At 44.1% G+C, this 16,143-nt stretch overlaps 1 protein-coding gene across 1 annotated transcript in view; it reads left to right on the top strand.

Annotated features, from left to right (window-relative positions):
* The first annotated feature begins 13,839 nt into the window (after nt 1-13,839).
* Nucleotides 13,840-16,143, top strand: part of LOC133224537 (nuclear transport factor 2-like) — a 48,053-nt gene continuing 45,749 nt past the window's right edge. Inside the window, exon 1 of the mRNA XM_061376070.1 lies at nt 13,840-13,974. Within this exon, the coding sequence (XP_061232054.1) occupies nt 13,876-13,974 (99 nt within the window). The 5' untranslated portion in view covers nt 13,840-13,875. The remainder of the gene's footprint in view (nt 13,975-16,143) is intronic.

The following is a 16,143-nucleotide window of genomic DNA, read 5'->3' as shown; positions in this document are numbered from 1 at the left end:
TTCTATCTTGTATTCTTAGAGGATACTGTTTTATTCGAACTGGGCAGGCCCCCCTTTTTATTTCAATTTTAATAGGCAAAGCATTCTTTGCCTTACCTGGAATTTCTGATGCCCAAACTCCTGGATATACCTGATTGAGGATTTCTTCTACTTCGGGTGAACTGGACTTCTCGATTTCCTGTTGAATTAATGACACACTCATAGCTTCAATTAATTGGTGCTCTTTTACTTTTAGTTCTATTTCACCTCTTTTAAAGGTTATAATTGCCTCCAAATGTTCTAATAAATCTCTTCCCAATAATGATTTGGGTGAATTTGGCATATATAGAAATTTATGTACCCCAATTTGTTTTCCTGTCTTATATTTTAAAGGTTTTAGAAAGAATGCTTTTTCCTGATGGCCAGTAGCTCCCTCAACCATTACAGACTCTTTTCCTTTTAATGTCAAATCTTGGTTCAAAACAGAATAAGTTGTCCCAGTATCTATTAGAAATTCAACTTCTTTCTCTGTGGCCCCTAGCCTAATTTTAACCAGTGGATCCGCTAGGGTAGATTCCCCAGGTCCCCGTCAGTCTAATTCCAGTTCAGTGGTCAGCTGAGTCTGTTTTCCCTGCGGGCATTCCCATTTCCAGTGTCCAAACCCTCTGCAGTTTGCACATTGATTCTGACTGAGGGGAGTTCTTTTATAACCCCCCTCTCTGCCTCGGCCACGACCTCTGCCTCTCATTCCCATTCCTCGGCCATGACCTCTCATTCCACTATATCCCTCATTCACTTGCCCCAGTGCTGCAGTCGTAGCTGTTGTTACGACCTTTCCTAATTTCTTATCTTTAACTTGTTCTCTATTCCTGTATACTTTCCAAGCCACTTCCAGCAACTTTTCCATATCCTTTATTTCAGTCACAGATAACTTTTGAAGCTTTCGCCTGATATCCTCCGATGACTGCCCCACAAAGGAATTTGCAAGCTGTAATTTTCCTTCCTCTGAGGAAGGATCCAGTGTGGTGCATTTTCGCATAGCTCCTCTGAGCTTATCTAGAAACTCTGTCGGCGACTCCTTCGGCCCCTGTCTTATTTCAAACAGCACCGACCAATTTACCGCTTTAGGTACAGCATTTTCAAGCCCATATTTAATCCAATTCTGATATCTTTTCAAAGATGCATAATCTTCATCATCATCATAGTCCCAATTTGGAGCTGAGAGGGGAATATGATCTTCAACCCTCCCCTCTATCGCCCCTGCAGTAATCTGAGCATTTACCTGCGTACAAGCAGTTTTTATAACCAGTTGTTTTTCTGTCTCTGTTAATGCATCCAGGATTACATCTATATCTTTCCAGTCAGGATCCTGGCTTTTTACCAGTATCTCAAATTTCTTTGCTACCCCTATAGGGTCATTTCGATACTCTTTTGCAATTTGCTTCCAATTATCCAAATCCCCTAGAGAAAAATTCACTTTTATTTTGGTACGCCCCCCCGGTCCCATTGCTTCCCTCAGAGGAGCTTGCAGAACAGTCCTAGCTTTACTACGAACCCGGGAAGCAACAGGAGAGGAGGAAATTTGCTCTACACTTTGTTCTGGTTTTACGCTTTGTTCTTGTTTTACACTTTGTTTTGGTTTTACACTTTGTTCTTGTTTTACACTTTGTTCTTGTTTTACACTTTGTTCTTGTTTTACACTTTGTTCCTGCTCCTCATCTGAATCAGAGGACTCCTCCTCAATCCGAGGTGGTCTCTGCTCCGGTACTTTTGGGGAAACATAATCCTCTATTCTATCCTCAACCCTGTTATCCTCAGTTCGCTTCTTAAGTTTCAAACAAATTTCCCCAATATCACAACCAGAACAACATCTTTCCAATCTATTCCCTGCTTGCTTCCTTTCTCTTTCTAATGCTAAAACTAAAGGATCTGAAGGTGCTATATTAATTCCACATTCTTTCTGCCATTCCGGGTGATTTCGCAACGTGAAAAACATATCTGCATATATTACTTCATCCCATTTTCCCTGCCGCCTCAAAAACAACATTAATTGTAACAATGTATTATAGTTCAGAGTTCCATTTTTAGGCCATTTTTCCTGATCTTCCAAAATATACAAAGGCCACCACTGGTTACAGTATTTTATCAATGCTTTCTTATTTGCTGAGCCCCCAGGAGACCCTCCCAGTTCTTTCCAATGTGCCAAAATGCACCCTAAAGGACTCTTTTTCATAATCTCCTCACTCTGCTGATTTCCCATTATTAATCTCTCACTCACACACACACAACCCCACAGACACACTCACGCAGTTACAACACTTGAAACAGATACAGAGACTAAAATTCTATCAAACAGGCCACAATTAATAATACAGTTCACCGATACCAAAAACCACAAGACCAATATCAGCACTATAACAGGCCACAAACCAAACCGAATACCAAACACCTTTTAACCTTTTCTGCAAGACACCCCCTGTGTCTTGCAGGACCCAAACCACAGAAGCCCCCTGCTTCCTTTGGGTATATTCCAGTAAAATCCAAAACCTTTTCTGCAAGACACCCCCTGTGTCTTGCAGGACCCAAACCACAGAAGCCCCCTGCTTCTTGTGGGTGTATACCGAACGGACGCTAGCAGCCGGGTATACGCCTTTACCTACGAGATTTCTTATCTCGATTTATGGAAGGCTTCCAAACCATGCGTACGCTTACCAAGCCAATTTACCAAACCAATTTACCAAACCAATTTACCAAACCGAGGTGCCCCCTGCACCTTACAGACTATACAAAAAAAAGAATACCTTTTATGAGATGGTCCTTGTCTGCTCCCGCAGCGATCCGAATGAGTCGAGGGGTCCCTCTGGGAAAAATTCCCGAGGGCCCTAGGGAGCCCTGTCCTCAGCGGGTCCTGCAGCCGAGCAGAGAGGGTCCCATCTGGGTCGCCAAATTGATTCGGAGAAAACTCCAGGAACAAACTTGCCAACAAAGTTTTCAAGCTGACAAGCAGGTATTCTTTATTACGGCGCCGGGAGACACGGGGGATAACTCCACCTAGCGTGTATCTCCCTAATTGCCCCACAAGCTGTCCTTATAGCCCCTGGGCATACATACATATTCATGAGGCTACATATGGATTACATCATTTTCCAGAGAGTTCCCCGCATGCGTACAGAATTGTGGTGGTGGTCTCTGAGGGTCGTTTACTTCTTCCAACAATCTTCATCACTTCTGGCAGCCTTTGAAGCATGCGCAGTAGATGCTCATACCAGTTTAATTGGTTCGTTAGCACCAGAGACATAATAATCCTCCTATCCTCCTACTTATCTGTTAGTTCAACTGTAGCCCATCCTGGACACCTGCAGTTCCCAGATACCCCTTATCCCTGTGTCCTGTTTTTCTAGGCTGTTTTTTCTTAAAGCTATGTCAACTATAACAATTTATCTTGTGAGAATTCTCAGTATGTTCTCTAGCTGCACTCTCTTTATATATTTTTCTCTATGTACCCTGCACCTCAGTAATTTTCCATTGCTACTGTTACAAAGCCATTAAACTTAACACTACTTAAAGCTACTTGTAAAGATTTCTATATCCCATTTTGTAATTTCGTGCCCCCCCTTGTCTCACTCTTCAGCACGCATCACCTCCTCCTCTGGTGACATTCCAGATCTTTGCCCTTTGGCTGGTCCATGATGACTTCTAGAATTCCTGGATGACTGGGATTTCCTATTCGAGCTAGTTGTGCAATTAGTGTGGCTCACTTACTCCATGTAGCATCAGATCTCACTTGGAGTATTGTGTACAGTTCTGGTGTCCTCAACATAAAAAGGACGTGGATCTGTTGGAACAAGTCCAGAGGAGGGCCACGAGAATGATCAGGGGACTGGAGCACCTCCCATATGAAGATCAGCTGAGAACGTTAGGGCTATTCAGCCTGGAGAAGAGAAGGCTGAGTGGAGACCTCATAGCAGCCTTCCAGTATCTGAAGGGGGCATATAGGGATGCTGGGGATGGACTCTTCATTAGGGACTGTAATGGTAGGACAAGGGGTAATGAGTTAAAACTGAAACAGGGGAAGTTTAGGTTGGATTAAAGGAGGAAATTCTTTCCTGTTAGGGTGGTGAGGCACAGGAATAGGTTGTCTGTCGGAGACTCTATGTCATCGCGATGCGGAGGGAACACAGCACAACCAATATGAATGATAGAAGTGATCCGTTTATTCTGCTTAAGCCTGGGATTTATATAGAGCTAGGCTGTTATTCACACATATTCTTGGGAAACTTCTGTGGTTTTATTATTTACAGGCACATCCCGTTTTCTAACCTCCTTATTCCTCCCTTCAAGATACTCGTTAACTACAAGGTCAGTTTTACTCCCCTGCACAGCTGGTGTTTTTTACCGAGCTGGGTTTCTCACTGACTTTTACAAAACTGGTCCCTGGCCAAGTTCAGCCATGGGAACGTAACCCTTGCCTGCCAACCACACTTCCATAGTTGTCCAACGAGGTTGTGAATGCTTCATCCCTGGCAGTGTTCAAGGCTAGGTTGGATGAGGCCTTGGGTAATATGGTTTAGAGCGAGGTGTCCCTGCCCATGGCAGCGGGGTTGGAACTTGATGATCTTAAGGTCCTTTCCAACCCTAACTATTCTATGATTCTATGACCCTGCTTTTGAACATCCAGCCCAGCACAGGCAACTGGGGTGCCAGGAGGAGCTGTGCTTCAGTGCCCAGTCACTTCTGAAGCAGTTCGAACCCCCTCATAGTCTGCCAGTATGTATTTTTCAGTTTGAGTATAGCCTGTCTTGAATCCTCTGTATCCCTGACTCCAGAAGCTGAGGGGTCAACCTCAAGTCTCTCCTGGACCTTTCTGCCAGAGGCTCCAGGTAGGACCATTCACCCAGGCTGTGGTGTGGAGTACACTTTTCACATTTGGCCCCATCCAGACTGGTCCAAGGGCTACTGCATGAACTATCTCTCGTTTAATTTGCTCAAAGGCTTGTTGTTGCTCAGGGCCCCATTTGAAAAATGACCACTATAGCTGAACTTATGACAAAGTGCCAAAGGAAAGAAAGTTAATTAGCTTGAGGAAGCTTTTTCCTTTTCCATGAGGAATTAAGGTGGAATATTCATTAAAACTATAATGTTGTTTTTTCATTCATCCAGTTTCAATCCCCTGCCATGGGCAGGGACACCTTCCACTAGACCAGGTTGCCCTGTCCATCCCATTTAAAAATGGAATAGGTATGTTTAGCTTATCTTTGACCTCATACTTAAATAAAATTAAGTTTCTAAGGTGTACTTGAGAGCTAGCATTCAGCCAGCATTAGTTAAAGGTCAAAACTTACAGCATGCTTTTGGGGTGCGCTGTTCCATCAAAGCTTCTCCTGCTGAGCCTCTCCTCTTTCACAGGCTCCAGAGCATCCCTTTCTCAACAGGGACAACCACTTTGCCAGGTCTCTAGGCTGTCACATTCTCTGTTCCATAGATTCCAGCCATTTTCTTCCACAAGTACTTCTTGGGTTCTAAGCTCTAGCATTTCTTGGTTTGTATTTTACTTTGTTAGTTGAATTTACCACTCTGAAAACTTGTATGCTACCTCCTGTTACACCATTGATCTAAGAAGATATTTGCTCTTCTGTAAGTCTGGCCAAATTTGTGTAACCTTAAAACTTCTGGCCTAGGGTTTGAACCGTTTCAGTTCCTGTTTGTGTGAATAATGCTCAAACAGCCAAAGGCCTAAAACATGAAAAGAGCTTTCTTCTCTGCACTGAAAGCTAGGCCTGGTGATACTTGATGTGGAAAACTTGGTAATATGTTGGTTTGCTTCTTTTAATAATTTGACAATTCCAGACCCACTTACAGGTGTGTAAGTAATTGACATCTAAAGGAAGCCAAAATAGATGTCATGTCTTGCATCTTAAACCAGAATTTCACCCTTTTGCACACTTGCAGTAAAACACAGACCTGTAGCTCAAGGGTTCCTGGTCAGGGATTGCAAAGAGGTTCTAGTGGCTGTCAGATCTTGATGTTTAGCAACTATAATAGAATTTGAAGTAAGCTCGGATTTTAAAATATGTCATGGGTATTGAGTGCAGTGCTGTTGTGTTTTGAATTTTAGCCCATTTCTTCAGTCTTTTAGAGAGAACAGGATAAAGAAAATTAATTTGCTGTTTTGAAAAACTCATTGGCATGGTAAAGCAATCATTTGTACTGATCCTGCATGATCATTTCTAGACTGGGTCTGCCTGGACTTTTGCACATGCTGTATATCTAATCCCTCTACTTTTAGAGGAATTCCTGTTTGGAAGCGTGGGATGTCCCTGAGCTTCCAGTACCTTCCCTGGGACCTGCAGTTTCTCAGCACTGTGAAAACTCATGTTTTGTATCTTGAAATTGCTACAGACTCAAAAACAAATGTCAAGTTGTCGTGGTTTAAACCCAGCCAGCCAGCTTTCACTCACTCCCCCCCCCCCCCCTTCTTGCCCTCCCCCTACTCTCGGAGGGACAGAGAGGAGAATCAAAAAGAAATGCAACTCCCACGGGTTGAGATAAGAACACCTTAGTAACTAAGGTATAACACATCACTACTGCTACCACCAATAATAGGAATGATAAAGGAAATAACAAGGGAAGAGAATACAACACCCCATCACCAGGCAACCGATAGCTTGCTCCCCCCAGCCCGACCAAGCACTGACCGATACCTCCTCCAACCCTGCAGTCCACTTAGCCCCTCCGGGTAACTCCCCAGTTACATCCTGGGCATGACGTGCTGTGGTATGGAATACCTCTTTGGTCAGTTTGGGTCAGGTGTCCTGTCTCTGCTTCCTCCCAGCTTCCCTCCTCCCTGGCAGAGCATGAGGCCCACAAAGTCCTTGGCCAAACCAAAACATCATTGTTTTTCAGCTCTGTTCCCAGCTGAAAGTCAAAACACAGCACTGCACCAGCTACCAAGAAAAATGACTGCCACTGCTAAACCCAGGACACAAGTGTACTTCAAGTTTAATAACAGCATAGAAGAGTGAACTGTCTTAAGCAAAGAGACAGTGAATTAACTCCTATTGTGTATCATTGAGAGGACATTCTTCCTTAGGGTGGCCTGGGGATGGTGAAATACTGAGGAGATAAAGAGATAAATCAGTTGGTATAAGGCACTTGCAATAGTCAATATTAACATTTTAGTTGTTTAAAGTAAATGAGATCAAGTTGAAATAGCAAGTGCTTGTCAGCTTCTTCGTCTGGTAGAATTGTTGAAGTATGTGAATATAAGGTGGTAGCAACTGATCAGTTTTATTTTCATTATCCACTTCTGTATGTAAGTTGTGATTTTGTTACTGTAAAGGTCGGTTGAAGAAACTCTCCAAGACTCCATGTGGAGTTCTAGAAAGAAGCATTCTTTATTGCAGCACTGGGCGCATATGCGAATCATTTTGCAAAGGTGAGCGCACCCAGTACTTGCCAGCAGTGGCTATATATTTAGCATAATTATGCTGGCTTCTGTAACATAAAAACTTGAGCCTCCACAGCATTTTCATGAGGAACATGTATCTGAATTTTTTGTGTTTTTTTTTTTTTTAATGTAATCTATGCATGTAATTTACTCAGTATATCTCTATCCAATAGCAGCATGGGGCACACAGGCATATAATGAAATCTGAACATCTGCAACATCTGTTTGGCAATTTGAAAGGTTGTAAGAAAGGCCGTGTTCCTATCCAACCAGTGGCCTGAAACTGCTTGCTTGCTTACTTGCCTTTTACAAGTATTTATAAAAGAATAAGTAGCTTTTGTTTCTACAAGAATTTTTTTTTTTATCATACAATAGTTAGGATTGGAATAGACCTTAAGATCATCTAGGTCCAATCCCCCCGCTGTGGGCAGGGACACCTCCCACTAAACCATGCCACCCAAGGCCTCGTCCAACGTGGCCTTGAACACTGCCAGGGATGGAGCATTCACAACTGCTTTGGGCAAACCATTCCAGTGCCTCACCACCCTAACAGGAAAGAATTTCCTCCTTATATCCAATCTAAACCTCCCCTGTTTAAGTTTGAACCTATTACCCCTTGTCCTATCACTACAGTCCCTAATGAAGAGTCCCTCCCCAGCATCCCTGTATGCCCCCTTCAGATACTGGAAGACTGCTGTGAGGTGTCATAAGAGCAGAGTAGAGGGGCAGGATCACCTCCTTCGACCTGCTGGTCACACTCCTTTTGATGCAGCCCAGGATAGGGTTGGCTTTCTGGGCTGCAAGCACACACTGGTGGCTCATGTTCATTTTCTCATCAATCGACAGCCCCAAGTCCTTCTCTGCAGGGCTGCTCTGAATCTCTTCTCTGCCCAAGCTGTAGCTGTGCCTGGGATTGCTCTGACCCAGGTGTAGGACCTTGCACTTGGTATGGTTAAACTTCATGAGGTTGGCATCAGCCCACCTCACAAGCGTGTCAAGGTCCCTCTAGATGGCATTCCTTCCATAGAATAGTTTGGGTTGGAAAGGACCTTAAGATCATCTAGTTCCAACCCCCCTGCCATGGGCAGGGACACCTTGCACTAAACCATGTCACCCAAGACTCCATAAAACCTGGCCTTGAGCACTGCCAGGGATGGAGCATTCACAACTTCTTTGGGCAAACCATTCCAGTGCCTCATCACCCTCACAGTAAAGAACTTCTTCGTTTTATCTAAACTTCCCCTGTTTCAGTTTGAACCCCTTACCCCTTGTCCTACCCCTACAGTCCCTAATGAAGAGTCCCTCCCCAGCATCCTTATATAGGCCCCTTTCAGGTAATGGAAGGCTGCTATGAGGTCTCCATGCAGCCTTCTCTTCTCCAGGCTGAACAGCCCCAACTTTCTCAGCCTCTCTTCATATGGAAGGTGCTCCAGCCCCCTGATCATCCTCGTGGCCCTCCTATGGACTTGCTCTGACAGTTCCATGTCCTTTTTATGTTGAGGACACCAGAACTGTGCAGGGTACTCCAAGTGAGGTCTCAGGAGAGCAGAGTAGAGGGGCAGGATCACCACCTTCGACCTGTTAGTCACACTCCTTTTGATGAAGCTCAGGATGTGCTTGGATTTTCTGTGAGTGCGCATCGAAGTTGGCTCATGTTCAGTTTCTCATCAAGAAACACCCCCAAGTCCTTCTCTGCATGGCTGCTCTGAATCTCTTCTCTGCCCAAGCTGTAGCTGTGCCTGGGATTGCCCCGACCCAGATGTAGGACCTTGCACTTGGTTTGGTTGAACTTCATGATGTTGGCATCGGCCCACGTTACAAGTGTGTCAGGGTCCCTCTGGCTGTCATCTCTTCCCTCATGTATATCAACCAAACCACACAGCTTGGTGTCATCGGAAAGCTTGCTGAGGGTGCACTCAATCCCACTGTCCCAATCATTCCCCAACCTATCTGTAGTCAGGGGTTCTGCTGGGGAGGGTTTTGAATCTTTCCCCAGTCCTCCTCAATCTTCATCTCAAGTAATAATTTTCTCTGCTTGTCCTGACATTCCAACAAATCTCCGGTGTTTATTTTGATTCTGAGGGCATTCCCTCTTCCAGTGCAAGCAATGGAGTCTGTTCACAAACCTTTCCATGTAATCCTTCTTTCTTCTTCTCCTGGGCCATTCCCCTGTTTCCTGGGTGAGGGCTACAGCCAACAGTTTTTCTGTTTTGGTTTCTGTTTTTTTTCCCCCTAAACTTTCCAGTTTTACTCTGGAGCTTATGGTATGCCCTTCCCACATATATAGTAACAGATACCTAGTTGAAAGCAGACATGCTATAACCCACAATACACAATATTGTATTATATCAAGCAACGGTATTAATAATTGTGGACTTGAACCCCTTCCCACCATCATTTGAACTGTTTCAGGGAACTTGCACCAGAGTAATTGTGGTCTGATTGTGATAGGTGTCCCAGGCCACATTCATTATTTTCCCTGAATCGTATTGGTCCTCCCCGTTAAGCTTTTGTACCTTCTGTGGATTGACCTTTTACTAAATGGCCTAATTCTCTCCTTCCTTCCTTCTTCTGATTCAGGATCAATAGTAGTGCATTTACAAAACACCTTTTTTAATCTCTTCATGAATCCAGAGGGTGATTCATTTATATCTTGCATGATTTCATGTAGCTTAGACCAGTTCACTGCCTTGGGGACCGCATTCCTAATACTGAAATCCACCTCTGATATTGTTTTAAAGCCTGCCTGTCCTGGTCCCAGTTAGGATCAGTGGTAGGCACGTGAAGATTTGCTGAACCTCCCAACGTGCCTGCCATTATTTGTTGCTCTACTGTGGTCCGAGCCATATGACTAATGATACCCCTGTCAACACTCTCACAAACATGATGCATAATTGCCAACCACTTGTTTCCAAATATTCAGATCCATAATGGTAAAGGGAATCTTTATTGTGACCAGACCATCGCTGCCCACAGCTTGTCTTAAAGTCACAATCACAGTTTCCCCTTGTTTTCCCCTAGTTTGCCCTCCTGTATGGCAAAATCCTTCAGCCCCCTCTAACATCTCCGCTTTCCTGTGCTTGCGCTTGATTCTCATTGTCTGCACCTTCAGCCCCATTATTCACAATGCCCCTTCTCCAGGGGGCTACCATCAAAACCAAATCCTCTTCCACATTCTTCAAATGTTTAGTGCATAACTGTCCTATGCTGCACAAAAAGCAACAGCATTTAAGCAAATTTCACTGTCTTTCTCCAATGACAGTATTAACGGGTCCTGGGGTGAAAGATGAAAACCCCAATCCTTTTGCCATTCCAGATGATTTCTCAAGATAAAAAACATTTCTACATAGGCTACTTCATTCCAGTTTCTTTCTTGTCTCAAGAATAACATGAATTGTATCAAAGTATTATAATTAATTGTGCCATTCATAGGCCACTTTTCCCCAAAATCCAGTTTGTATAATGGCCACCACTGGTTACAGCATTTTACCAAAGTCTGCCAAGTGACCATGCCACCCGGGGGTCCACCACTTTGTTTCCAGTGTTGAAAAAATGTAACCCAATGGGGATTTCTTCAACACCCCCCCCCCCCAAAGAGGCAGTGATTTGGACTTTGTTGTGGTTTAAATTCAGCCAGCCAGCTCGTTCACTCGCTCCCCCCCTTCTTGCCCTCCCCCTACTCCTGGAGGGACGGAGAGGAGAATCAAAAAGAATGCAACTCCTACGGGTTGAGATAAGAACAGTTTAGTAACTAAGGTATAACACAAATCACTACTGCTACCACCAATAATCACAGAATAATAGTAATGATAAAGGAAATAACAAGGGAAGAGAATAAAACACCTCAGCACCAGCCAACCGATAGCTTGCCCCCCCCCAGCCCGACCAAGCACCGACCGATATCTCCTCCAACCCCGCAGTCTCCTAGCCCTTCCAGGTAACTCCCAGTTACATCCTGGGCATGACGTGCTGTGGTATGGAATACCTCTTTGGTCAGTTTGGGCCAGGTGTCCTGTCTCCGCTTCCTCCCGGCTTCCCCTCCTCCCTGGCAGAGCATGAGGCTCACAAAGTCCTTGGCCAGGCCAAAACATCAGTGTTATCAGCTCTGTTCCTAGGCCGAAAGTCAAAACACAGTACTGCGCCAGCTACCAAGAAGGAGAAAAATGACTGCTACTCTGAACCCAGGACAGACTTCCACCCAGATTGCAGAGTGTTGCAAAATGCAACCCAGGGGGGGACCTTTTCAGGACTCCCCCTTCAGAGGCAGTGATACCCATGATCCTGACCACACCCAGATATCAGAGTCCAGACAACCAGAACCAGAGTACCTTTACCTACTGTGCAGGGTGTCCCCTGTGACTACTGTGGAAAGGGACCAGAAAGAATGCCTTTTTAAAGAAATAAGTTCAGGGTCTTATCGAGGTTCCGAGTTGGTCTGGAGAGCTGTGGTTCCTTTCAGGGAAACTCCCCCAAAGCCAGCGTGAATGTCCCAGAGACTCCTCATATCTGTGGGGATCATGGCAGAGGGTCCCTGTTTGGGTGCCAATTTGTTACTGTAAAAGTTGGTTGGAGTGTAATTGTTTAAGCCCAGACAATAACTCAGAACCAAGCAGCTGCTTACTCACTTACTCTCCACCTTCTTCCCTGCCGGCTCCTGGAGGGATGGGGAGGAGAATTGAAAGAATGTAACTCCCATGGGTTGAGATAAGAACAGTCCAGTAACTAAGGTATAGTACAGATCAACTACTGCTACCACCAGTAATAATAATGACAAGGGAAATAACAAGGGGAGAGAATATAAAACTAAAAGGGGAAAAGGATAACCACAAGTGCTGGACAATGCAATTGCTTAGCACCTGCCAACTGATACTCAGCCTGACCCAAGCAGCAATCTCTGGCTTCTGGGTAACTCTCCCTAGTTTCTACACTGGGCGTGAGGTGCTGTGGTATGGAACACCCCTTTGGCTACTTTAGGTCATGTGTCCCATCTCTGCTTCTTCCCTGCTTCCTGTGCACCTCCTCACTGGCAGAGCATGAGACTGAAGTCCTTGATTGGAGTAAGTGTTACTTAGCAACAACTGAAAACAGTGGGTATGCTCACCTTTCAAAATGATTCACGTGTGTGCCCAGCACTGCAATAAAGAATGCTGCTTTCTAGGACTTGATAAGTAGGAGGATAGGAGGACTATTATGTCTCTGGTGCTAACAAACCAATTGAGCTGGTATAAGCATCTACTGCGTGTGCTTCAAAGGCTGCCAGAAGTGATGAAGATTGTTGGAAGAAGTAAACGACCCTCAGAGACCACCACCACAATTCTGTATGCATGTGGGGAACTTTCTGGAAAATTATGTAATCCATACGTAGCCTCATGAATATGTATGTATGCATGACCAGGGACTATAAAAGGACAGCTTGTGTGGCAATCGGGGGACACACGTTAGGAGGAGCTATCCCCCGTGTCTCCCGGCGCCGCAGTAAAGAATACCTGCTTGTCAACTTGAAAAGTTTATTGGCAAGTTTGTTCCTGGAGTTTTCTCCGAATCAAACTCTACACTGAGTCTTAGAGAGTTTCTTTATATTCTGGGTTCAGCTGTAGCAGGTATATTTTTCCTTCTTAGTAGCTGGTGCAGTGCTGTGTTTTCAACTTTAATCTGAGAACGATGCTGATAACACACCGATGTTTTAGTTGTTGCTAAGTAATGTTATACCTGGAAGGCCCAGGTGCCTGCTCAGGGTGGGCTGGGTATGGATTGGGGGGTGGTGAGCAATTGTATTCTCTCCCCTTGTTATTTCCCTTATCATTATTATTATTGGTGGTAGCAGTAGTAGTATTGTGTTACACTTTAGTTACTGGACTGTTCTTATCTCAGCCTCTGGGAGTGATGTTCTTTCAGTTCTCCTCCCCATCCTTCTGGGGGAGGGGTGTGGGGTGGTGGTGTGAAGAAGAGCAGGGAAGTGAGCGAGTGGCCATGTGGTTCTGAGTTACTGGCTGGGCTTAAACCACAACAGCAGATTAGAACAATTTACTGTATTTCACTATGTTAGTTTAAAGATACGTACTATTGTTAGTTTAAATCTATGATTTAAGCTTACAACTTCATAGTGAAGTCGCTCTAGAAATATCCAAATAATAAGGAATTTAATCAGTTGGTATCCTAGGTTTTTATTTGCTAAAATCTAGAGTACAGAGGTGAATTTTGTCCCAGTTTTTCCAAAGAAAAATTCTGGCCATCTGAGGGGCCTGTGTTTATTGGTGCCAAACACTCAAGCCAAGTGTTATGATTATTTCTGACAATGGTTTGTGTTTTTGTTTGTGTGTGGTTTGTGGCTGTTTTTCTTTGTTTTGGTTTTTTGTTTATTTTGTTGTCGTTTGTGTGTATCGTCCCGTCCCCCCCATCCCCCCCCCTTTTTTTTTTCTTCAGCCACAGGCTTTAGGTGAGGATTCAGAATGGGAGACAAGCCTATCTGGGAGCAGATTGGGTCCAGCTTCGTACAACATTATTACCAGCTTTTTGATGCAGACAGGACTCAGTTAGGAGCAATATATGTAAGTATCTACACAAAGGGGGGTGGGGCTCTGTCCTATTACCTGTCTAGGTTTCCCCATTTTTGATGGGTGGGAATACACAGGGTAGGATAGTGGGTTTTATCCTGACTCCAGGGTATTAGTGCAGTCACACTTGCTCAACTTTTATTTATTGCATTTCTTTTACATTTCACTTCTGTTTTGAGCTTTGTCTGCCTTATAGACAGTCAGACTCATAAAAGCCTTGGTTGGCTGTGGACAGTGGTTCATAGTGGAGGGGGTTGCTGCTGATCCTGTGAAATTCCCTGTAAAAGCAAATATTCTACCCTTAGTTTGCCATTAATACACAGGTGTAGATATGCTTGGATCCCTCTTGATGTGATTTAAATCCTAATCTGTTTAGCAGTTCTTGCTGGTGTTTCTCAGCTCTTATGCTGTGTTAATCCTCTGAACATTAAAATAGTTTTAAAATTTTGGATCCAGTTTAAATATTTAGAATTTGTTAAATAAATCTAAATTCAGTTTTAATTTCTTAAAAAAAAAAAAAAAGGTTTTATTTTTGCTCCTTATTTGGGGCAAAGTAGACTTGGCTTCCAAAATGAAAGACTGTAACAAGCCCAAGGAGCATCAGCTGAGTTTTGGGTGAAGATTCCTTCAGAGCATGTGAAGTGCTCTGCCTATGGAGTTAATTACTGGTGGTGAGGAATACTGCTGGGTGGCTGAGGTGTTTCAGCAAGGCACTCAAGTCTTACAAGTCTCTTAGCAGCATATCCTGTTTTTCTGACCTGTTTTTTATCTGCTGGATGAGTTGTCTGAAGCTTCACCAAGTTCTTGAGGATTGGAACTGTTGCACGAACAGTTCTGCATCTGATCCCCCTCCTTATACCTTAAGCAGTATCCACCAGTACTGACAACGTTTGCCTTTTGGATGTGTTTGCTCTCTCTTTGATTGTTGCCTTATTTTGGCTAAGAAGCTGTGTACAGAGAGCCTATAAAGCAAGAAAAACAAGTATCCTGTGTTCAATCCACAGCTGTAAACAGGAAGGCACTTATTAAATTCTGTCATGTTGTTACCAAAACACATTCAGTCCTCAGAAGACTGGTGATAACTAGGAGCTAATTTAATTTCCTGGAAGTTTGGCTTGGCCTTCCACACAGTGGACTCCTGGCTTTTTAATACCCTTAGGATCTTTCTGCCTTTTATCATTCATTGGAGAGACCTAGGCAAATGTAGACAGAACTGCTACAGGTCACCAATATGTACTGTTTTGTGGAGTTCTTGAACTACAGAGGATGTGAGCCTGTTTTGCGTGGCTGAAATGCACCAGGGTCACAACTTGTCTAAATTAGAGGAGGTTCTGCAGAAATGTGCTTTTACAGATGAGCTTTTTGCCTTCATAGACCCTGTGGGAGCAAACAAATTTTATAGCATGTGGGAATGCAGCAGAGAGCTCTTGGATTTCTTTTGCATTCCTTTATGTACTTCACCTGAAGGTTCAGTTTTCTGCTTTAGTGGTGTAATCCAAGTTATTTGAGCTTTTGTCACCTATTCCAGGTAGGGATGTGGGCCAGTCGCTTTTGCTGTGAATTACTCGAGTTATGAGTTGGAGTACCAAGACTTGTTTTACAGTTACCCGCCTGCAGTTGTTTGTCAGGAAAATGCTGCAGCTACTTCTTTCCTCTGTTTTGGATGTGTGGCTACTATAACATTTTGTTATTTTTATGCCATTTTTTCATCTGTAGGGCTTTGGGATAGAGGAGGAGTTGCTTTTTATTTTTGAAGTAGTTGCTCCCAGGTTCTCAATACAGCAAGTGGCTGTGGAGGTAACCTGTAGCAGAGTCAGGTGGACACTAGGTACAGTGTGAAGCCGAGTGTTTCAGGAAGAACAGATTTCCTCACCAACTTAATCTTTGTTCTCTGCCGCTCTTTGAAGCATCAGGAGGGTCCTGCACCACTTTGTGCTCACCGGCTGATTGCTAAAGTCGATTTAGTAAGGCAGGTTCTGGGTCCCCTCTGCTTTTGTGGCTTTCCATACTTGAAGGCAGTGATTTGAATGCTTGAGAGGATGGCCTCATTCCCTGGCCTGGCTTCTCAAGTTATGAGTGTCAGGGGTTGATGTCATGTAAGATGCAAGCGGTGTCAGCTAGGTGATTTGCTATGTGACCTCGGGTTACACAATCCAAGTCTAT

This window comes from Neopsephotus bourkii, unplaced genomic scaffold, assembly GCF_033783945.1.
Source record: "Neopsephotus bourkii isolate Nb327-2 ecotype Australia unplaced genomic scaffold, CSIRO-AGI_Nbou_v1 NB_1704, whole genome shotgun sequence".
Taxonomy (NCBI): domain Eukaryota; kingdom Metazoa; phylum Chordata; class Aves; order Psittaciformes; family Psittacidae; genus Neopsephotus; species Neopsephotus bourkii.
This window is presented reverse-complemented; position numbering and strand designations above follow the sequence as displayed.